Below are 24064 nucleotides of genomic sequence, written 5' to 3'. Positions count from 1 at the left end.
TCTGTGAGATCAGGGCCTGCTTCGGCTGCCAGGAGAGTTCCAGGGCAGCCAAGGCTGCAGTTTAAACCTCGTCTTAAATAGTTAGTTTGGTTTTTTTCTGCATCATTTTTATTTTTTTCTATTTTTTATCTTATATCATCTTTTCCCTCCAGAGATTTCCATATTTATGACCTCTTTTCTCCATTGTCATATACTTGTGTACATATTAAATAATCTTTTTTTAAGAAAAGAAGAGCTTTTTTCCCCTTGAAATGATTGGAAGGAGTCTTCATAATAATAAAGGCCTGGTAGACATGCATTAAATATTGGCTAGTTAATAAAGTACTGATGATATCCAAGAGCAACCTTGGCTTCTTGCTTAACTCTAGTTCGTGTGTCAGTACAATAGTTATAGTTCTTGAAGGATTAATTACTGGGAGGTTTTTCATTAAGGCTCAGTTAGAAGATGCTGCCTTCAACTAAGTTCACACCCTTTGTCTCAGTCAATTCCCTTCTGTTCCCATGCTTACTCCTTTTACACATAACCTTCCTAATTGTTGGACTTGTGTTGAGACTCTGCTGGGCTGTGTCCTCATTAGGCAATGTACATGAGGTTGTATTTAACATTAAATGATTAGCACAAAGGCATTTTTGATTAAGAAGCAGTGGAGAACCATGGTGAAGATAATTTCTGTCTTCAGTTTTGATAATTATGTATGTTCTTTCTGTTGTCACATACCTCTGATCTTCTAAGTTCTTTTATGTTTCCTAAAATTATGGGTTTTGTTTGTTTTGTTTTTTTGTTTTGGGGTTTTTCAAGACATGGTTTTCTCGGTGTAGTCCTGACTGTCCTGGAACTTGTTCTGTAGACCAGGCTGGCCTCAAACTCACAAAGATCCACCTGCTTCTGTATCCCAAAAGATTAAAGACGTGTACAGCCACCACCCAACTAAAATTATAATTAACCAAAACTCCTTTAATTAAAACTTAGTAGACTATCATTCCTTTCTCATCCTGAGAGAAGTATTAAAAATTATAGTTTGTAGGTTATTTGGACCACAGTTGTAGGATACTGGCCTTGTTTTCGCCAGGCCGTAGGACAATCCCACACCACTAGACAAGTGGAGAGGCTGCGTTTGGTTGACTTGGTTGGTGCATTACTACTCTGTTACCGTATTCCAGTTATCTGTTGCTGGAATGTAATTCTTGCTTTAGTAAATTCTCAAAACGTTGGTCCTGCTTATGAAAAGATCACTTTATATCAATATTTAAGTACCTAGTTGAGAGTCAGGATTTGAGGATTTGGAGGCTTGTTATCTTTTTATCCCAGTTAGAATTCATGTTACTTTTAGCACAGTCTATGTAAAAGCCAAAGTAACTCTTGTCCTCTGACTTTGGATAAGAAGTGCATAGATAATAGGTGATTATGAAACTGTGAACACCTCTCCTCCTTCGCCTCTGTTTACTAGGTGTACATCTCTTTTCTGATGTGTATGAACAAGTGGTGGTGACTTTTGAAAAAATGCTTCTTTTTGGACGGGAATGTCAGAAAAAATGCCCAGAGGAAATATCAAAAATTAATTGAAGGGCTAAGGATGTAAATGTTTGAATGTTCATGTGTCATGCACAAGCCTTTCTCTTTAAGCAGTACCCTTAAAAAGTGCTCTGAGCGCTCCGCTCAGTGTTAAAATTCCTCCTTTACTACTTCTATACTTTGTATGTAGCTATGAATGTGTGTGTGATGCATTCACGCAGGATTTGATGAGGACAGAATGAAACTCTGAAGCAGATAAATAATTCTGTGTTTTATTGTTTAGGATGAAGGTGACCAGACAGCAAGTGTTGAGGAGCTGGAAAAACAGATTGAAAAACTGAGCAAAGTAAGCATGCTCAGATGTGCTTTCACATCTGCGTACAGTGTTCTGAAATCTGGGATTCGTTTTTCTGAGTGCTAAGTAACAGCAAGCTTTCCATAAGTAATTAAACAGAAGGATTCCAGAAACATCCTCACAGTTAAACTAGACTGGCTGAACGCTGGGGTTAGAAGCCTCTGAAAGCATTATGCTTAACCAAATCTGTGAAGAAAGAGTTCTAGACTCCTCAATTGGACCTTTAAATTAATGCATCAGTAAGATATATTGTCTTTGAAGTAATTACTCAAAAAATTTCTGAGTTTCATAGGAATTTTAATATTTCTATTTCATTTTACACTTGCACATTTATTTATTAGACTTAAATTAGACTTATGAACTGTTTATACTTCAGTATTTATCATTAAAATTTATGTTCTGTTTTCAGTATCATAATAAAATTTAAGATGAGTCTTTTTTAAGAAACATTAAGGGGTTTTTTTTGTTTTTAGATTATACTGTAATTACATTTCTTCCTTTCCTTTCCTCCCTCCAAGTTCTCCCTTAGGCCCCTCCCTACTCTCCTTCACGTTCATGGCAGGAAAATTAGTTGGTTGGGTTTTTTATTTGTTTGGTTGGTTGGTTTTTTGGGTTTTTTTTTTTTCAGAGCTGAAGCCTGAACCCAGGGCGTTGTGCTTGCTAAGCAAGCATTCTTCTGTTGAGCTAAATCCCCAACCCCAAAAATTAGTTGTTAAGTACTGTGAGATGCCTGTACATTATTGTCTCAATGTTCATTCCATGGCTGTATGTCAAAATTTAAGCATGTGTTGAAAAGGCAGAGAACATGTGTACAAAGCTAAACAGATGTAGGCATGCTTAATTGTATGGAGAAGTATTGGCAAAGTACTGAAATCATGTGATTTGTTCTGGCTTAGTGACGTATTTGATGACATGTACCATCATGTTTTTATGTACTGGACAGTATGACGACGCAGTAAACATAAGAGTACCTTTGCTGACTTTTACGTCACGCAGTGTCTGTGATATAATTATATGGATGATTTTTTAACAGCAACAGAGCCAGTACAGGCGAAAGCTCTTTGATGCTTCCCACTCGTTGCGCTCAATGATGTTCGGTCAGGACCGTTACCGACGCAGATACTGGATTCTTCCTCAGTGCGGAGGGATTTTTGTAGAAGGCATGGAGAGTGGTGAAGGTAAGAACTGCAGTCTCCTAAATGGGATATTGTCTCCACTGCCCTCGCCTCAAACAGAGACCGCCTGCCTCTGTCTCCTGAGTGCTGGGATTAAAGGCGTGCGCCACCACTGCCCTCTAGGATATTGCATTTTTAGAAAGCTTGTTGCTACTGCCCTGTCTTGTGTCCTTTCATAATCAAGTGTGCTTTGTTACTGGGCATAGTGAGTGCTCAGTTCTCATTCCATCGAAGCCTCTTATGCTGAGGGTTCGTGCCCTTGGCTTTTCTTCTGCTGCCAGTCTCGTGTGATGCTGCTGCACTGCGTGCAATGTCCTCACTGTCCCCCTGTGACTGCTGCACCCCGTGCAGTGTCCTCACTGTCCCCCTGTGACTCTGCTGCACCGTGTGCAGTGTCCTCACTGTCCCCCTGTGACTCTGCTGCACCGTGTGCAGTGTCCTCACTGTCCCCCTGTGACTCTGCTGCACCGTGTGCAGTGTCCTCACTGTCCCCCTGTGACTCTGCTGCACCGTGTGCAGTGTCCTCACTGTCCCCCTGTGACTCTGCTGCACCGTGTGCAGTGTCCTCACTGTCCCCCTGTGACTCTGCTGCACCCCGTGCAGTGTCCTCACTGTCCCCCTGTGACTGCTGCACCGTGTGCAGTGTCCTCACTGTCCCCCTGTGACTCTGCTGCACCCCGTGCAGTGTCCTCACTGTCCCCCTGTGACTGCTGCACCCCGTGCAGTGTCCTCACTGTCCCCCTGTGACTCTGCTGCACCGTGTGCAGTGTCCTCACTGTCCCCCTGTGACTCTGCTGCACCCCATGCAGTGTCCTCACTGTCCCCCTGTGACTCTGCTGCACCCCATGCAGTGTCCTCACTGTCCCCCTGTGACTCTGCTGCAGGTGTTTCTTCTCCCACTGTCAGACTCTGAGACTTGGCCTAGGCTGTCCCTTTCACAGGAAGCACTGTCCTGACAGAACTGCAGAAGATTGGCTCTGAGATCCCTTCCTAAATCTTCATTTCAGTTTAGAATCTTGTTCATCTTAAAATTTATGAGCACCTAAACCCCTTTAACTTCTTTTCTTGTCACCACTGATTTTTAATATTTCATCTTTAAATATCCCATTACAAACTGTACTATAGAGTTAACCTTCTGTGTTCAGTGAAGTGGATGATAGCGGTAACCTTCTGTGCTTAGTAGGCTGAATGATAGAGCTAACTTTCTGGCTCAGTGAACCGGATGAGAGAGCCAACCTTCTGTGCTCAGTAAACTGGATGATAGAGCTAACCTGTGTTCAGTAAACTGGATGATAGAGCCAACCTTCTGTGTTAAATAAGGCTTGTTGAGCTCAGCTTTTCAGAACTCCATTACTGAGTGTTACTAGATGTCAGAATCTGATTGGATGGTAGGGTTGTGTCAGCACTTTTGAGTCCCAGGGTGTGGCTCTCAACCCTTGGTAGTATATTGGTGGTATATACACAACTTCTTTCAACACGTGTCTTCTTAATGTATAGATTCTATAGGAGGTACAAATTTCTATGAAGAACAATCTATAGCCAGGCCCTAGACTCATTTCTGTAATTCCGTCTCATGAGAGGCAAAGGGTTTGAGACCACCTTAGGCTATATCATAGCAAGATCTTTTTAGGAAGGAAGGAGGTTGGTTTTCCTACAGAAAACTGACTACTGCAGTGTGGGGAGAGACTTGGTTAATCATATAGAAGGTAGAAATGTAACAAAGCATTTGTTTTAGTAATAGAACAACCATTCTTTTTTTTTTCTTTCTTTTCTTTCTCCCCTTCCCCCCAAGATAGTGTTTGTGTAACAGCTCTAACTGTCCTAGTACTCACTTTATAGACCAGGCTGGCCTCAAACTTGCTGAGATCTGCCTGCCTCTTCCTCCCAAGTGCTGGGATTAAAGGTGTGTACCACCACCGCCCTGCTTAGAAACACCATTCTTAAAATCTTTATGTGAACTCTCAGCATCTTAAAAACAGAAAGAGAGAGGAAGAGAGAAAACAAAAATAGAATTGTGATCAGTGTCCCTGGACAAACTCGTGTTTTTCCAGACACATTTTCTCTCTAGTGAGAGGGGGGTGACTCTTGTGTCTGCTAGACCCTGTGATCTCAAGAACCAGCAAACTCAGGCGAATTAGTCCCTACTGCTGCTCAGGAGAATTAATTAATATGATATAGTATTAATTCTAATTAGAAGCTAATTCAAGAGAAGGGACTGAGAGCTTTCAAACATTAATAGAGGACTGGCTAGACATGATATACTACTCAGCGTATTGTGTATGTGGTCAAAATGAGGTTCAGTGCAGTGTTTTGCCATGGGAAGCTCTCACAGTAGAGCTTCAGGGAAATTGGAATGCATCCATCCCTTCCACCACTGTACTGGTGGGCCTTGTGCATGCCCCACATGCCCATCTGGGTCCCTGACTATCTCCAGCTCTAGCTGCACCCTTTATTTTACAGCAGCCCCCTTGTTAAGGAGAGCTTATTGACTGGAATTCCATTACCACAGAAGGGAGAAGAGTAAAAATAGATTGCTATGTTCAGAACTCTGTAACGGAAGCGACATAGAATGACATTCCAAGAGGAGTGGGAGACACCTAGTGCACTCAGGGTGATCAGGGAGCACTCTTGAGAAAAGGGTATTTAACCTGAGCCTTGAGGGCCAAGAACTGTTGAGCAGAACACTGTCCTGCATGAGAACAGCAAGCACAGAGACCTTGAAGAAAAGCCCTTGCGTATTTGAGAAGCAGAAAGAGAGGAGATGGGAACAACAAGATTTTCCAGGGCCAATGGTGCAGAGATTATAGGGGTTTTGTCAGATATTGTGGAGTGCTGAGGCCTTAGTAAGGATTTGGGATTTTATCCCATTTTGCAGAAGAGTGTACAGGATTCTATTTATGCAGTACTCCAAACCATAAGTTACATACACACCATAAAACAGGAACAAAGAGTGTGAACAGATAGAGCTCCAAAGAAACTATTCAAGTGGGAAATAAATAACTTGAAAATGGTGAATACCACAAGCTAGGTAGGATGTGTGTGTGTGTGTGTGTGTGTGTGTGTGTGTGTGTGTGTAACTCCTTGGAGGAAGTTACACCTATATAGATCTGATTAAGCATGTTAGTCTTGAGCAGCAGTAAAGATGGAGGAATAGGCAGGATGGACAGACTCTGTACCCTTCATGACTGATTGATTATGTTAGCCTGAAAGTCAGCTGGTTTTCAGATAGAATAAAGTAGATTCATTTTAATAAAATTCATCTTTGAATCCTTTGGCATTAGTAGGAGAAATGGTGGCCCACAAAAGGATATTTAGTGCACTAATGATCCAACATGATCCAATTTAGTGTTTTGCCTCCTAGGCATTGACAAAGACAAAAAAAATATTGATAGTATCTAATTTTGTCAAGGATCTCGAAAAAAAACAGTTATCCTTATGTGCTTCTGGGGTGAGTGTGTTTGGTCCTGAGTTTGACCCAAACTTTCTAGAGGACAGTTTGACAGTATACTTCAAGAATTCTTAAAAAGTATATATGTTAAGTTGATTATTTTAAGGAATTTGCCCAAGGAAATAGATTTTTTAAATGCACAAATGAAAAATAGCATTTATTGTTATGTAAAAAATATAAAAATTAAAAGGCATATCATGTATTGTTAATAGTAGATAATTTTACTCTACTGCTATCTTTGAGCAGAGTAGTCATGATATCATCCATTCAGTATCATATAGATACTAAATGTATCTATCTATATGACATAGTTATTTATATATTTATTGATGTTTCATACATAGTCACAAATTATTGAAACAGGTAGGCTGGACTGGATTCCCCTTTTCAGATTACACAGGCTGAGAGGTACAGATCTACTAGTTCTTACTGTGTAGGTTTTGTTTTTAATAACTGTACATTCATAAATGTTGTTGAAGAGAGAGTGTGTGTGTGTATGTATGGGGGGCACGCTTGTGTGTTGTGTTGTATGTGTGTCTGTGCCATGCATGGAGAGACCGGAGGAGAGCATAGGATGTCTTTCCTTACCACTTTTTTTTTTTTTTTTTGCCTTTTCGAGACAGGGTTTCTCTGCGGTTTTGGGGCCTGTCCTGGAACTAGCTCTTGTAGACCAGGCTGGTCTCGAACTCATCCTTACCACTCTTTATCGCCTTGAGACAGGGCCCCTGGCTGCAGGAGAAAGTCACTGTTTCTGCTGGCCTGCAGATTCCCCTTCAACACTTGAGTTCCAGGCACGATGGCCTCATATGCCTGCTGTGCGCGTTCTGGGGATTCAAACTCGAGTTCTCGTACTTGCCCAGCCAGCATTCTTACCCACTGAGTCATCTCCACAGCCGTACATTTAATTTTTTATGCTAGTGACTGAAAAAATATCCATAAGAAAATGAAGACTATAAGATGTGAAAGTTTGATGTATTTTTATATAATTTGGTGAATAATAAAACTTAGCTATAGTAATGGTTTGATGTGTAGTAATAACTTAATTTAATGGCATCTTTTGCTTGAATAGGCCTAGAAGAAATTGCAAAAGAAAAAGAAAAGCTTAAAAAGGCAGAAAGTCTCCAGATGAAAGAAGAGGAAGTATTTGAGACTCCTACAGAATCTTTAAATTGTTCCATTCCCGATCACTGTGAGCAGAAGGAAGACCTTAAAGAAAAAGATAACACAAACCTCTTTCTTCAGAAACCTGGCTCTTTTTCCAAGTTAAGCAAGCTTTTGGAAGTAGCTAAAATGCCTCCTGAGTCAGATATTATGACACCCCCAAAAGCGACTGCTAGTACGAACGGATGTACATTGTCCCATCAGAATGGGGGGAAGCATTCCCTGGGGAGCCTTCCCTCGGCAGCAGCGCAGAGCGGCTTGGAAAAGACAGATCCTGGTCTGTTTAGCTCTGCCTCGGGTAGCTGTGCGAAGTTGTACGGCCCTCTCCCCAACGACCAACTGCTAAAAACACTGACTGAGAAGAACAGACAGTGGTTTAGCCTTCTGCCGAGAACACCTTGTGACGACACTTCCTTGACCCATGCTGACATGCCAGCTGCTTTAGCGACTCCGCAGTCTCAGCCACCATCAAAGTCACCATCACCTGCTCCACCTCCGCTTCTTGGGCCGTCTTCTCAGAGCCCTGCTGGACTGAACCCATTTACTTTACCGCCTCTTCAGGTTAGTGCTGCTAACAAAACAGGTTGTGGCCGTACTTTGACCTTTGGTGATCTTCAACCATCCTGAGACAGTCTGAAAAACCAAAGCAGTCAGAACGTCTGTCACCGGCCTCATTAGCTCTCCTGCTATCTCGCCTTCTTAAGTTGACTAACTCTTCAGTTGGCTGCAGTTGCAGTATAACTAACATGTAATTAATTACTCTTGGGGACAAATAACATGAAAATTAATATTGTTGCTAATGTGTGTAGTTTTCCTCTGATAAGTGGATATTGTTTTTGAAAGATACAATTTGAAAAAAATAATTTAAGTTTCCAAACATTCCCCCAACTCCTTAGATTAATGAGTACTTTGTTTCTGTTTTGTGAATGTTGTTATTACATTAAGTATATGGAGGTCGGAGGACAGCTTGCAGGAGATGGCTCTTTCCTTCCATCGTGTGAGTGCCAGGGACTGAACTCAGGAACCACAATCTAAGTTTAAGATGTTTTGTTTTACAGGTGAAAAGTGGCATGTCTATGATGGGCCTTCAGTTCTGTGGGTGGCCTGCTGGGGTACTCACTTCCAATGTCCCGTTTACATCAACTTTGCCTGGTCTGGGGTCAGGCTTGGGAATGCCAGAAGGAAATGGTAGTTCATTCTTGACCTCCAGTGTTGCTTCAAGTAAAAGTGAGTCTCCAGTTCCTCCACCGGAAAAGACCACCACAGCTCAGCCAGCAGCTGTTGAAGTAGCAAAGCCTGTAGATTTCCCTAGTCCAAAGCCTATCCCAGAAGGTAGGTGTGAGCGGTGGCTTGCAGCCCCTCGTTGTGTCTTGATTCTCATGCTGATAGTTTATTTCTCTTTTGTAAATATATCTCTGATGAATTTCCTTGTGGCTAACAAATCTTGAGGTTTGCTCTGCCATTATTTCCTAGTCAAAATAATGTAAACTATGGGCATAATTTGTCTTAACTTAGAAATGCAGTTTGGTTGGTGGAGAATTATTGACCCAGAGGACCTGAAAACATTGCTCAAAGTGCTGCATCTCAGAGGAATAAGGGAAAAGGCACTACAGAAGCAAGTACAGAAGCACTTGGATTATATTACTCAAGCCTGTATCAAGAACAAGGATGGTAAATGCCCAAAAGATTTCTGCTCTTTTATCTGATTAAGAAAATTCAGGGTTTTTGTTTTTTTTTTTAAAAAAAAGATTTTTATTTACTTTTTTGTTTTGTTTTCTTTTACGGGCACATTTGTCTGTATGAAGGTGTCAGATCCCCTGGAACTAGAGTTATGTACAGCAGTACCTGTCGTATGGGTTCTGGGAATTGAATCCTGGGTCCCCTGAAAGACCAACCAGTGCTCTTAACCACTGACCCATTTCTCTAGCTCCAAAAGTTCATTATTTTACCCTAAAACCTTTTACTATATGTTAATTCTTTATTACTTTTATTTATCTTCAAATTATTCTTATTATTTTTAATTATGTATGTGTATGCATAGGCCAGAGCTATTGGATCCCCCTGGAGCTTCCGTTATAGGTTGTAGTAAGCCATGTTATGTGTGCTGGGAGTCAAACTTGCATCCTCTGGATGAACAGTACATGCTTTTAGCAACTGAGCCATCTTTCCACAGACTTAATTATTTTAGATTTTGCTTAACAGTAACCAATTGCTTTTCTCAAATTGTGTTACTTTCTATCATTTTTAGCACCTATACACATATTGCTTTGTGTGTCTCAGTTAATTTCTTGTTCAGCAACAAACTGTCTGCATGTGCATTGTACATTTGTCTCTGTGGAGTTTATAGAAGTAGTGTGTGTAGCATTTTACTCATTTAGGGGGGGAAATCACTATGGGAGGGCAGTTAGAAATCAAGTGGACTTCAAAACTACTTTCTTCTCAAATGTAGTTGCTATTATTGAATTAAATGAAAATGAAGAAAATCAGGTAACTCGAGATATTGTGGAAAACTGGTCCGTAGAGGAGCAAGCGATGGAACTGGACCTGAACATCCTCCAGCAAGTAGAGGACTTGGAAAGGAGGGTGGCGTCCGCAAGTTTGCAAGTGAAGGTAAAGCCGGCTTGGCATATAATCTGTCTTTAGGGTGATGGAAGGTAATTGTTATTATATAACTTGTATAATGTAGTTATTGTACTAAATGTTTTCACACGATTTCATTTAATTCTAAACAGTCCTGAGTTAACCTCTCCTGTCATACAGGTAAGGAAACGGGCTCAGTCATCATTTGAGTGGCAAAGAGTGTGTGCAAGCCAAGCCTGTTGGACTGTGTAGCACGTGTGGTTTTTTACATTTTGTATTCACAGAAATCATTTTGTTTTTACCATGATAAGTACAGTTTTCTCACAAATGTCAGCAGTGTTCATGGAAGATCAAGGACTCCTTTATGTTTAACTGTTGTGTATCAGACTTTTTCTATGTATAGTCTAAACTGGAAGGACAAGACAGACATTAGGACCCATGTTCTATCAATAAGCAGACACACCATATGTGAAGCACATGTCTCTATCTGATGGGTGTGATGTCACAGGCAACGGTCAGAGCTGAGTTCTGCTGGAGAGACAGAAGAGGCTTACACAAGATGCTCAGGCTTAGGAAGAGGGCAGTAGTATGGTTGTGCCGATAAGTAGATAGATATCCGTGTGCTGACTAAGCAGAGAAACCTGCAGAGCTTTAGAAAACTAGAGTCTCTCATGTCGATTCACTTGATAGTTATGTTTTATTCAGAGGAAAATGTACTACATAATTGTATCCTTCTCAATAATTTAAATTTTGCTTCATAATTAGTTTTGGAGGTCTCAAAAAACCCATCATTTTCTAGAGCTAGTATAATATCCCTTTTTGCCACAAACATAATTGCTAACATTAGAAAACAAAATTTATTACTTCCTAAAACTATTGTGCTATGAAACTGTGTGTTTCTCCCCTAGCCTGTGAACTGTCCGCACGCCTCATTTCTCTGGCATCGTCAACAAAGGAAACTCCTCCACACGAGTTAATTTTCTGGAGAAATGAAAATTATTCCATTTAGTGCTATGATTTTTTTAAGATGTTTGTTGGATTTCTTGGTTTATGCATTTCACTGCCTCCTTAAATTGAGAATAATGAATGTAATTTACATTGTCTTGGTGACACAATATCTTTAGCATGAAGACCAACGAGATCAGGCTATAGGCCTAGGAAATGTGGAAGGGTTTACTGACTAGTTGGCTTGCTTTCTCACACGCTGCTTCTGCCTTCCATGCTCTGATGTTGCCCTCTCTCGTGATCACTTGTTAACTACTTGTTGGTGTTGGTTTACGCGGTTTTAATTTTCCTTCAACGTATTCCATCTAATTTTCCAGTGCTAACTGACCTCCAGTTGGGAAAGCACGTCAAGTGTTTATAGATCAGACTGTGGCCTGAAACCGTCACACTTGGATGCCTTGAACCCCCCACAGTGCTGCCTTCCGTGCCCTTGCTCATTTTCTCAGCAGCTGAAATAAGTAGAATTTGCTTTTGAGTAGAGTGTCTTGGCATTGTATTATTAAGCTGCTTGTGAATTGTGCTGTTGTATTATTCTGAGAACTGAATAATAACTTGTATTGTCTTTAACTGATGAAAAAGTACTAAAATAGTTATGTCTTACTATCTATAGAAGACTAACCATATTTTTTCTTAAAAAGAAAATACTTTTACCCTGAGAAGCTTGCCATAATGAAAGCACATTAAAATTGTGCTGTTGATCTATTAGATATATTCATTTGCATTTTGTTTTTTGAGGTAGGGTTTCTCTATGTAGCTTTGGAGCCTGTCCTGAAACTCTGTAGACCAGGCTGACCTCAAACTCACAGACATCCACCTGCCTCTGCCTCCGGAGTGCTGGGATTAAAGGTGTGCACCACCTCCATCTGGCTTGCATCTTTTGTGAGCTGACTAACCCCTTCAGCCGTAAGCCCTATGAAATGGCTTCTAAGTTCCTGTTGTTTTCTGAAAAGCATGGGGGTCTACAGGCTCTTTCAAATACTGACTCTGTAATTGTGTGTGACACAAAGATGACCACAGGTTTCCATTTGATTTTACTGTCCTTAATCTGACCGTAAATGTCCATTGCCACTGTCTGAACTGGGGCGTCTTTAACTCGCGCACCATCCCATGACTTTACTCACTATGAGCCATCACTGAAATGTCAAGGCTACAATTTACATTTATCTTTGTTATATTACTGTTAGCTTTATTTGAGTGTGCTTTTCAGCATACAGAGCTACCTTTATCATAGTGTTACCCAAAAACATTAAGTTTTCTTCCTAGTTTTAAATATTACAGATTTATAGCAAATAAAATGAAGAGACTTTGGTCACTGACACTTTTGGACAGAGCACAGCCATCTGGCTTTTGATTTCCTAATTCTGGTTTACTTTGCAGAAGTTGAAGTATCATATTTACAAGGTTTCTGTTGTTCAGCTATTTTGCTTCCCTTGTAGAATGTGGGAAGGTTTCTTTGATATAAGTTATCCCTTGGCCTGTATGTGACCCCTAAGTATTTGTGCCTTCCCCAGGTCCTCGTGCTTGCCAGGAGCCCCCAGACTCATACCCACCTCCTGTGTCAGGTTCCCTGGGCTTCCTTTCCAGATAGAAACATTCCATTGAGATAAAGGAGGAGATTTGGTCTTGATACAGAGAATAAAATAGTAATTTCTTAATTTAATTTGCAGAGAATTCCTTCTGAGTATTTTATTTGATATACTTTTACTCAGTAGCTGTTTTTTTTAAAAAATCAGACAGTAGACACTACAAAATTGGACAAAATGTGCTTCTAATTCCCAAAAAGCTTGCCTTATAACAGGAAGGTAAGATGTGGCACTTGGGTGAGGAATCTAGTAACTAACCATAAAGAACTGTAGTTTAGTGTGTGAATTTTAAAGAGTGTACTGGTTTCCGCTGGGTATCTGGGAGAGCTCAGTCCAAACTATGTAGAGTGGAGACATGTTCTATTGTAGGAAAATGAGTGGGATTTTGACAGACAGGAACCAAGCAAATATTAACTAAGAAGTAAAAGAATGAGCAGATGACCAGGGACTGAAAATTTACCATGTTAGAGAGGAGCAGGTCGTGGAGTCTGAATGCAGCGTAGATACGTGAATGGAAGGTGAGAATGACGGAAAATTGAGGCACTTGAATGTCGGTGATTGAGAGCATGTTAAAAGCTGGGCAATCTTTGGTTTGGGGACAAAGGATTGTGTGAACAAACAATGTCATGGAATTGTTCATTTATTCAATCACTATGTATATACCGAGTGCGCGTTAGTTTACCTTCACTATGCTGGAAAGAAATGAGTAAAGGCCAGCATGGCCCCACCCTTGTGATGGAAAAAGGATGTTGATGAAACCATCGTGCTATTCTAGAGGTACAGTATGGCAAGGCTAGGGAACATTTTCGGATCCTAGGAAAGCCTACAGCAGGAGGACTTAACCCCTTCAGGGCGTGCTTCATGGTGGGAAGACAGGAAAGCACAATATGGGCAAGGGGAATAGCTATGCTGAGCTTTACAGACAAACGGAAAGTAGTGGGTATGAGGACACGCGTGGGGGAACAGTGGAAGGCACGAGGGCAGAATCAAGAGAAAAGTTCAAGGCCACCAAGACATTTCCTTTGTTACATGTATCGCATTAATGAACATGGTAGTCTAAACCTTTGCAATTGTCTGCTGAATTTTACTGCTTATGTAATCAATGTTATTTTTCACATACTTTCTTACCAACTGTTTTTCCTTTTTTGCTCTTGTTTTAACCTAGAATTAGGAAATGCAAGGTAAAACCTTTTAGTAAAGATCCTTGAGATCTGCTGGTGGTCGCTGCTGAATTTTACGTAAAGGTAACTCACCGGTCTAACAGTTTCAGAAGAAACCGTAATGACATTATTCTCTTGATGTATAGGGTTGGATGTGTCCAGAGCCTGCATCAGAAAGGGAGGACTTGGTATATTTTGAACATAAGTCATTTACTAAGTTGTACAAGGAGCATGATGGAGACCTTCCTGGTGACGAAGAAAACAGTGCACATGCACTGGCCCGGAAGAGTGACAACCCCCTAGATATAGCTGTAACCAGGCTGGCTGATTTGGAGCGGAACATTGAGAGAAGGTATCTGAAGAGCCCCTTAAGTACCACCATTCAGATCAAACTGGATAATGTGGGCACAGTTACTGTCCCTGCTCCTGCACCATCCGTTAGTGGTGATGGTGACGGGTAGGTTATTGAGATTAACTTGACAAATTATTGTGCTTCTTTGCTAATTGGAGCCTATTTTCTATTGCCTGTTATCTATGTATCTTCTTGTTTGTCTGTGATCCTTGTGGATCATGCTATTTGCATGGTGCTTTGTAAAACCTTTTTTTTTTTTTTGTTATGTGCATTGATAATCCTGCAAAGTGATCTTACATTTATCTGGTTGTGACTAAGCTTCAAGGCACGTAGCCACAGTCTGTGCACTACATCAAATTTAGTTGCTTAAACTTTATTCTTATTGGCTGTACATGTTTTTGTCATTGCTTGGCTTTCAGTGTGATGATTGTTTCACATTCAGTGACCATAAATGTGGCCATGACCTACTCAATTTCTCTATATCTCAATGCAGAATTGAAGAGGATATTGCTCCAGGGCTCAGGGTCTGGAGGAGGGCGTTAGCAGAAGCTCGCAGTGCTGCACAGGTAGCCCTGTGCATCCAGCAGTTACAGAGATCAATAGCATGGGAAAAATCAATTATGAAAGTTGTAAGTGTTTTTATTTAAGAAATACTATGACTGATTTTCTCTGTTCTGTTTTTTCCCAACCTCCAGATCTTTCTTAACTACATATTACCATATTGTTACAATAATATATACTGTACTTGGGAGTATGTCTTAAATACTTATATACTTGTATATACTTAAATACTATATAATTTATTCTTTTTCTTATCTTGAACTTTTTGTTGCAACCTGCCAAATATATTGTCTTCCTCTTGCTCAAATTTTGGCTTTGTTTCCTTTGAATACTTGTCTGTAATGCTAACAGTTTGCCTCCTGAACTATATCAGCATAAGGTTGTTAATGGAAACATTTTAAAGGCTGCTCACCCTGTGCGCACTCAACATACTAGCATTATCCGCTCCATTAGCCTTAATTGTTTTACTTTTCTATCACTAATAAGAACACTAAATACAAAACAGAGAACTTTGACTTGTGTGTTTGTATCAGATAAGGTTGGCATAAAGACTAGAACTTTTTGTTTTTCTCCTGATAATTAAAACTGACTTTTCATCTTTGGAAACCCAAGTAGTTATTGGATAGCAAGCATGCATTCTGGCATCAAATGTCAAAATAACAGCTATAGTTGACATACATTCAAAGAGACAGTTGTTTTAAATCATGTACATAGTGCCCTATTACTTATTAATGTAGCAGGTATGGAAGTACCTGTTACATAGAGACCTTTATGAACTGCTTTAATATTTGTTTTTGAATTAAAGACCAGCTTCAAAATTCTAGTATTTGAGACTTGTTTTCATGAGTAGCTAAAGTTGAAAATTACATTCCTTATAATAATCATTCCCCCAAGAAATGAAGAACTCCTAGTAATTCAGTGTTCCTTTCCTCCGTTTCCTCTTGGTGTTCCCATACTCATGGCCTTGTGTGCAGTGTACACAAATAAACTTTGTCTTCCCGTTTTCATTTCTTTCTAAAGATGTCTGGAATCGGAATCTGCAGCTTTTACAGTTTGTTCAGATTTAGCTCTGTTCAGTTGCGTTAATTTACTATAAGCCTGAAAGTGCTTTGAGAACATTTTCTTAATCATAAAAATATTTAACAATAAAAATATATTTTCTTAAAATTAATAAAAACTATTTAAGTAAGTTTAATAATCTCTTTAGGCAAATATATTTGTTGAAGACTAGATTACAGTGAATAAAAGCACTGGCGTTTTATATTAACTGTATAGTTATTTTTTCTTATCATCCTCTGAAGTCATAAAAATGGTCAATTTTGTTATAAACCTAAACAAAAAGAAACCTCCAAGCTGGCTGAAAAGTGGTAGCGTACTCCTTTAATCCCAGCACTCCAGAGGCAGAGACGGGGTCTCTGTGAGTTCGCAGGGTCTCTGTGCAGCCTAGGCTCCTGTGCTCCTGCCTGTGTTTCCCAGGAATGGAGACAAGCCAGGCCCCACCACACCTGACCCCTTTTGCATTCTCAGTTCCTTTGGGGTTTGAAATTAGCCTTTCCCATGTTACTGACGTGTTTGCATCATCATTTAACATCATGGCAGCAGTCTCTTTAAAAATGTTCACCAGCATATTATTGTAGCATCTAGTTCAGCAGGGGAAGGCTTGCCTGGCATGCACAGTGCTCTGGGTTCCTCTGTCAGGACCACAAATAACGATGGTGGTGATCACATGGTTTGCTATTGATAGATTAAGAAGTACTTCATAGCCTTTGATTAGATAGATATCTGTGACCATAATGATCCTCCTAATACATCCAGACAAAATGTTAAAGTGCTCAGTACTTTTAAAAACTACTGTCTTAGCTGGATGGTTGTGGCACACACCTTTAATCCCAGCACTCGGGAGGCAGAGGCAGGCAGATCTCTGTGAGTTGAAGGCCAGCTTGTCTACAGAGTGAGTTCCAGGACAGCTAGGGCTGTCACACAGTGAAACTCTGTCTCAAAAAACTAAAAAAAAAGAAAGAAAAAGAAAATATATCCTTAGCCAGATACCAAACTTACTAGAACAGAGGAAACTGCCACTTTGCTTCCAGGTAATTCTCTGCATAAGTATTTTTTTGCTTTTGTAGCAAAGGAGTTAAAAGCAAATATCAACGTACATGTTCTCACTTAATAATTATGAGCTATTGCTGGGAGCTTTTCAAAAGTGCTAGAAAGTTGATATTTGTCACCTTCTCTGAAAAGATAAGAAAACATTTATTTATAAACTGGATATACCTTGTCCTTATTGTTTCTGAATAAGTGTTTTACAATAGAGTTCATAAAGGTGGAGTGTGGATTTGGTGAAATACCATTAAGTTACTCAGTGGTGTGGGATTCAGAAAGTCCATCTAATAGAAACTTATTTGGGGGTTATTAAACTCTACTGTTTTCGCGTTTACATACTTGACAATTTTAGTATTGCATATATCTGATGTATTTAATAGACAGTTTTCATATCTGTTCCTTTGAATAGTATGTAGCTCCTATTTTGATTACATTTTTAAACTACCTTTGTGTATATATACATACAAATACATATATATATATATATTAAGTTATGTAAGATTAAGGTTTCCTAGGCTAGCATATAATGTATTGAAGTTAAATGAAGCAATTTTGAATTGTTGAACCATTTTTTCTTTAAGATTGCAAACACCTAACTTTAATATAAATGAATTCCCATGTAAGTATAGTCACCTTTGCAGTACTGACTGCAGGGTGCCTTCCACCGTGGCAGCACTGTGCCCTGAAATCAGACAATGTAGGTGCACTCTGCTCTAACAGCCGCCCTGCAGGCTCTGCGCCTTTCCCTCTTTCTCTTTCCAAGTTCTGTTATACAAACTATGTCTACACAGGGGATACTTTCTCCCTTCATGCTTGAAGTCATTAATGGTGCTATACATTTTTCAGTAAAGAAGAAATATTTTTAGTTGTAGAAAATAAATCATGACTGTAAATTCTTTATCGTTTTCTTCCTTGGAGATAATTTTTAAGATGCGTTTTCTCTATTTGTGGCCGAAATTTGACTTGGTTTAGTTTTCAGTGTTTCCTATTTTAGACACATTTTTAAGTCAGCCATAAATCATGTATGAATAATATACAATTTAGGAATATCTTCTTATTAATATATAATTAATAATTACACTAAGATGAGTTTCTAAATCTTGATATTAAAGACTATTCTCTTATTTCTTTCTCAGAATATCATAAGGACAATAAGATAAGCAAAAGCTGAAACATTACAAGTCCCATGTATTAAAGCTATTCATTGCTTTGTGTGCTCTGATGTCATGTTGATGACTTCATACGTTGACGTGTACATGCTTCTGAAGTGTGTGAAGGCATTCAACCTCTAGCTCTGTTCTATGCAGTGTATCTGAAATGTGCATTTGCCCCAAAAGAATTGCTCGCCCGTCATGTGGTCCATATCTGTGTAATGAGAGATACATAGATGTGTGTGGCTACTATATATTTGTTAGCAAGCGGAATGTTCATTATCAGTACAAATAGGAATTATGGTTTGTTTAACATCTCAACAGCAAGTACTCATAGCAGAGGACTGATGTTAAGTGGTTTTTATGTATTTGTAGTACTGCCAAATCTGTCGGAAGGGAGACAATGAGGAGCTGCTGCTACTCTGTGACGGCTGTGACAAAGGCTGCCATACCTACTGCCATAGGCCCAAGATTACGACCATTCCAGACGGGGACTGGTTTTGTCCAGCCTGCATCGCTAAGGTAAGAATGGTAGGAGACTAAGCTTTAAATTACCAGAGTTTTGTGATTTGTTTTGTTTAAAGATTTAAATCACCGCCGGGCAGTGGTGGCACATGCCTTTAATCCCAGCACTCGGGAGGCAGAGGCAGGCGGATCTCTGTGAGTTTGAGACCAGCCTGGTTTACAAGAGCTAGTTCTAGGACAGGCTCCAAAACCACAGAGAAACCCTGTCTCAAAAAAAAAAAAACAAAAAAAAAGATTTAAATCACCACAGTTTATAAAATTCATCTTTTAACAGTCCATTAATTTTTAATGCATTCACAGACCTGCACAGCATCTCCACTACCTAATTCCAGAACGTCTTCATAAGCCTTTTTATAGACATGCAGTATGTCTGTGTCTGCCTACTTTTTCTCACCCAAAATGCTTTGAAAGTTCATGTTCTAGCACAGTTCAGTATTATTTATCGTCGAATAATACTCTATAGACTTACTACATTTGCTTATTCAGTCATGAGTTGATAAACATTTGCATTGTTTCTACCTTCCAGATACTGTGAATGATTATCTAATCGTGCATGGACCAGTTTTTATAAGAACTGTATTTGGTTCTCTTGGAAATGTGACTTGGAAGTATCCAAGTTGGTTGTTTTCTTACTCTCTTAACTTTTTGTTTTTGTGGGGGCCTGCCACCCAGTTCCCCAGTAAATACACACAGAGGCTTATTCTTTTTGGTTTATCAAGACAGAATTTCTCTGTGTCACTTTGGATTTTGTCCTGAAACTAGCTCTTGTAGACCATGCTGGCCTCCAATTTACAGAGTTCTGCCTGCCTCTGCCTCCCAAGTGCTGGGATTAAAGTGCCACCACTTCCTGCCTACAAAGGCTTCTTGTTACTTATGAAAGCCTTAGCTTGTCTTGTTTCTTGCCAGCTTTTCTTAACTTTTCTCCTCTGTCTTTTCCGTCTTGGCTTTTACCTTTCTCTGTTGCTGTATATCCTTTCTTTTCTTCTTATTCTGTGTCTGGCTGCATGACTGGGTGGCTGGCCTCTGGATTCCTCCTCTCCTCCTTTTCTCGTTCTTTCTCTTTATTCTCCCTGCCTGACAGCCCCACTTATCCTTTCTCCTCCCTGGCTATTGGCTGTTCAACTCCTTATTAGACCCATCAGGTGTTTTAGACAGCTTCACAGAGTTAAACAAATGCAACATAAAGGAATGCAACACATCTTTGCATCATTAAACAAAATGTTCCACAGCATAAACAAATGTAACACATCTTAAAATAATACTCCACAACAGAAGAGAATGTTTAAGTCAAATGATAATGAACACCTGTATTTTCTGTCATTTTCCAGTCACATTTAAAGTAGAAACCTGTGAAGCAAATGATGAGAGACCATGTCAGCCACATCTTTAATCCCAGCACTCAGGAGGCAGAGGAAGGGGGATCTCTGTGAGTTCGAGGCCAGCCTGGTCTACAAGAGCTAGTTCCAGGACAAGCTCCAAAGCTACAGAGAAACCCTGTCTCGAAAACCGAAAAAAACAAAACAAAAAAAGAAAATCTGATTTTCCACCTGCTGCTTCTGGAACTTATTTTCCTATTTGTTCTAGCTTTCTATTCCCTTTCCAGCTTTCCTATTAATAACCCCCATGGCTTGGTTTACAGACCTGCCTGCTCCTAGCTGTGTTTTGCTCTGAAAAAGAGCCCTGTGCACCTCACTTGGTTAGCAGACTAGAGGGCAGGAACATTGACAATCCGCTCTACAATGCTGGATCTGCAGCTAGCTCCACGTTCAAGAATTTTTAAAATAGATTTTTCCCCATGCTTTATTGGGTGTCACTCATAGGGAGAAGAAATTCCCAGATCTCTATAGAAGAATAGAATTACCAACCTTCTAAAGCATAGTTGGTGCATCTTGTGGATCTTAGCAAACATTTATGGTTTAAAATAATAGAAAGTCGATAAACGATTATTTTCTTATACCCCATCTGCTTATTTTTTTTTAATTAAAGGCAAGTGGTCAGACTGTAAAAATAAAAAAACTTCATGTCAAAGGAAAGAAGACAAATGAGTCCAGGAAAAACAAGAAAGGGACGGTTGCTGGGGACACTGAGGATGAAGACTCTGCTTCCACAAGCAGCTCCCTGAGAAGAGGAAGCAGAGATTTCAAAAAGAGGAAAATGGAGGAGAGCCCTTCCGTCAGCTTATCTAAAGTAGAAAGTGCTCCTTCTGTTAAGAAACCCAAAAGAGATGACGCCAAGGACCTGGCTCTTTGCAGGTATCTTTTCTTCTCTTCAGTTTTTAAATTTAGTTTGCGGAATGCCAACTGCAGGTACCAATTTCAAACATTATTTTCTGTAGTGTGATCCTGAATGAAATGGAAACTCATGAGGATGCCTGGCCTTTTCTACTCCCGGTAAACTTGAAGCTTGTACCTGGGTACAAGAAAGTCATCAAGAAGCCTATGGATTTTTCTACAATCAGAGAAAAGCTAAACAATGGACAGTAAGTACATCATTTCTGTTCAGCACAGTAGTGAGTATTGAGAATGAAGGATTAACACGGTGGCTGTCATGGCATCTGTAGAAGCTACGAAAGCTCATTTTTATGGGACGTAGGAAATGTTTCTTCTCTTTACCAGTGCAGCTCTTGTCAGTGGGGGTCACAGGGTGGCTGGAGGATTTGTGATGCGGTGGAGTTGGGAAGTTCTCTGGCAGAACGGTAAGAAGTCAGATAGTAAATGGGATTATGGAAAACTTCTGTTTTCGCTTCAGGATAAGGTCTTGTAGCTGAGGCTGACCTCGAACTTGCAATCCTCCTGTCTCCGCCAGCCGGGTGGTAGGATTGCCGGGTGTGGTGCCATGCCTGTCCTGGAGACCCAGCCTTGCAGACCACAGTGAATGTTTCATGCATGCATGGACTTAGACATGTTCAGTGCGGTCATCCTGTTCTCCGGATTTCCTTCTACTTCCTCTTTAACTCCGCTTCCTGTGGTTGGTTTGTAGTCCTGAGAAGTGTCAGCAGCCTGTAACGGTGTGTTTTCTTTCAGGTACGCCAGCTTTGAGACCTTTGCTCTAGATGTCAGGCTTGTGTTTGACAACTGTGAGACATTTAATGAAGATGACTCCGACATAGGCCGAGCTGGCCACAGGATGAGGAAGTACTTTGAAAAAAAGTGGACAGATACCTTCAAAGTGAGCTGAAGTTGTAATCTCCTTTTTCTCCTTTTTCTTTTCAACAAGGACAAACAAGACCAGCAATGTGAACTGCATTTACACAAATGTGCAAGGCACATGCGTACTAACTTTTTTCCTTGAAATGAGTATATATATATAAATATATATATATTTAAAAAGGTGAGAAGAATGACACCATTTTTAGAGGCTTCACTCCTCCAGCCAAGACCGTTGGTCACTGGTTTATGTGATTTATCAGCTAACTTAGGTAGAACAGGGAAGCACACCCAAAGAATGTTCAAAGAAAAGGGTGGTATAGTGCAATAGCAATTAAACTATCAGATCGCACTGAATAGCCAACACCAGAGCTCTAACGTGGGGAATGGTTCTCCTTTCCCTCTCAATAAATATCTATTTTTCATTTTTTTACTTTGTAGTTTATTTTTTAGTGAATGTATTTAATTTTATGAATTATTTATGATTAAACCACATCCAGAATCTTCGTTTTCTGTGAAAAGGAAGAACTAGAAAATTGCTTTAAATCTTGAAAATACAACAAGGAATGTTTTAAAATATAAAACAAAGCCAAGTTAAACTGTTTACACTGATGTGCTCTGAAAGCACCAAAAATAAACTTTACTGTAGAGTTCCAATTACATTTATATATACATATATATATATATGTTGCGCATCACTTGTGTAGGTAAAGTGTATTTCAAGCCAGTGGAAATTGATGTGTATATATTGTTCATTATTGTTTATATTGAGTCTTGTTTTAATATGTATTATGTGTATATATTGTTTGGAGACATTATTGTTTATGCCTTAGAAGGACTGTAGCATTTATCTGAAGGTAATTACAGCTCTCCAGCCTGTACAGCAATTATCCTCTACCAACACTGTGGCGTCTCCCGAATCTTGGTAGTGCCTGCCTTTGAAACAGGGTGTAGGGGATAGTAGTTTTCCATTTTTCTATTTTGTTATATAATTTTAAGCCACCAGGGCCTAAATTAAAGTATAATCATTTGTATCCATGTGGAATAAAATCGTGACAATTTCCTACACACACAGTATTTTTTCATAGAGACACTTCCTTCCCATCTGCCTTGCCTCAGAAATAAATTTAAAAGACGTTTGTAACCACTGTGTTTATCTACTGTGTGTTGTGGCCTGTTGGAGGCAAATAGATCAGAGTTTTTTTGTACCTATGTAAAAGTACTTGAAGTTTTATTTAAAATAAAATGCTGTGGAAAAGGTAGCATTCTTTTTTTTTTTTAAGGGGGGGTGTTATTTTTTACTGCTATGTGTGGTGCGGATGAAATAAAGAGTTTACAAAACAGGTAAACTCTTTTTTTGTTGTTGTTTTCCTTAGTGTATCTTAACGTGCATTCGTTCAGAAGGCAGTGACTTTAAACTTTAGTTTTGCAGAGTCCTAGTGGTGTGTGTGGTGACTCGGAGCGCAGTATGCCAAGCGCAAAGCCTGGGTTAAGGTCAGTTCTCTGAGCTTCATGGAGTGTAAATTTCTCTCGACCTCATTTTGTTTCACATTTTCAATATGAAAGCATTAGGATACTTTGCCCTGATATGAGAGGTATCTGTTTATAGATGCATAATCCAGTGCTCATAAAGCGTGGTTATTGGTCATAAAGCGTGTAAATTAAGCCATGAGATTCATAGTTGTAAGTTTTGGTGGGCCAAAGCTGGACATTGGAAAGCCACTGGTGAACAAGAGATAGGCAGGATTGGGGAGGAGACTCGGTGGTAAAGTTGCTCAAGCCTGAGAAGCTGTGTTCAGATCCCCAGCCTCCACATGAAAGCCAGGCGAGTGCTTAACCCTAACTCAAGGGGGTGTCAGAGGGATCCCAGGGGCTTAAGAGACTCCAGAGTAAGACAGAAGACTTTGGTAAGAAAAAGGCTTCACACCAACCTAAGACACCATCCTCCGACCGGGTGGAATGAGCAGGCACACCCACAGACACACATGCTTACCCTGCCACACACGGAATAAGTAATAAAAGGCTGGGTGTTGTAGTACATACCTTTAATGTCAGCACTCAGGAGGGAGAAGCAAGATGGCTGTCTGTGAGTCTGAGGCCAGCCTGATGTGTTTAGTGAGACACAGAACAGAGGCACTGAGTGGGAAAGGGAGGGAGAAAGGAAAAGAGATGACAGAGAGAGAGAGAGAGAGAGAGAAACTAGCCTGGTACACAGACTGGAGGCAGAAGGGAGTGAGAGGAGAGAA

General features: G+C 40.0%; 1 protein-coding gene across 15 annotated transcripts in view; it reads left to right on the top strand.

Annotated features, from left to right (window-relative positions):
• Positions 1–22959, top strand: part of Baz2b (bromodomain adjacent to zinc finger domain 2B) — a 211388-nt gene extending 188429 nt beyond the window's left edge. For 9 of the 15 annotated variants that reach the window (XM_041631512.1, XM_041631511.1, XM_041631501.1 and 6 more), the window contains 12 exons: positions 1797–1859; positions 2902–3046; positions 7561–8213; positions 8711–8984; positions 9168–9323; positions 10102–10262; positions 14127–14437; positions 14826–14961; positions 18523–18669; positions 20659–20924; positions 21008–21151; positions 21696–22959. In XM_041631512.1, the coding sequence (XP_041487446.1) occupies positions 1797–1859; positions 2902–3046; positions 7561–8213; positions 8711–8984; positions 9168–9323; positions 10102–10262; positions 14127–14437; positions 14826–14961; positions 18523–18669; positions 20659–20924; positions 21008–21151; positions 21696–21849 (2610 nt within the window). In that variant the 3' untranslated portion in view covers positions 21850–22959. Of the gene's footprint in view, positions 1–1796; positions 1860–2901; positions 3047–7560; positions 8214–8710; positions 8985–9167; positions 9324–10101; positions 10263–14126; positions 14438–14825; positions 14962–18522; positions 18670–20658; positions 20925–21007; positions 21152–21695 lie in introns of those variants that run through there. The other 6 variants (XM_041631509.1, XM_041631507.1, XM_041631508.1 and 3 more) reach the window with 2 other exon arrangements.
• Positions 22960–24064: the final 1105 nt, after the last annotated feature.

Source organism: Microtus oregoni, unplaced genomic scaffold, assembly GCF_018167655.1.
Source record: "Microtus oregoni isolate MIOR12 unplaced genomic scaffold, Mior012 000037F_ref0000500, whole genome shotgun sequence".
NCBI classification, from domain to species: domain Eukaryota; kingdom Metazoa; phylum Chordata; class Mammalia; order Rodentia; family Cricetidae; genus Microtus; species Microtus oregoni.
This window is presented reverse-complemented; position numbering and strand designations above follow the sequence as displayed.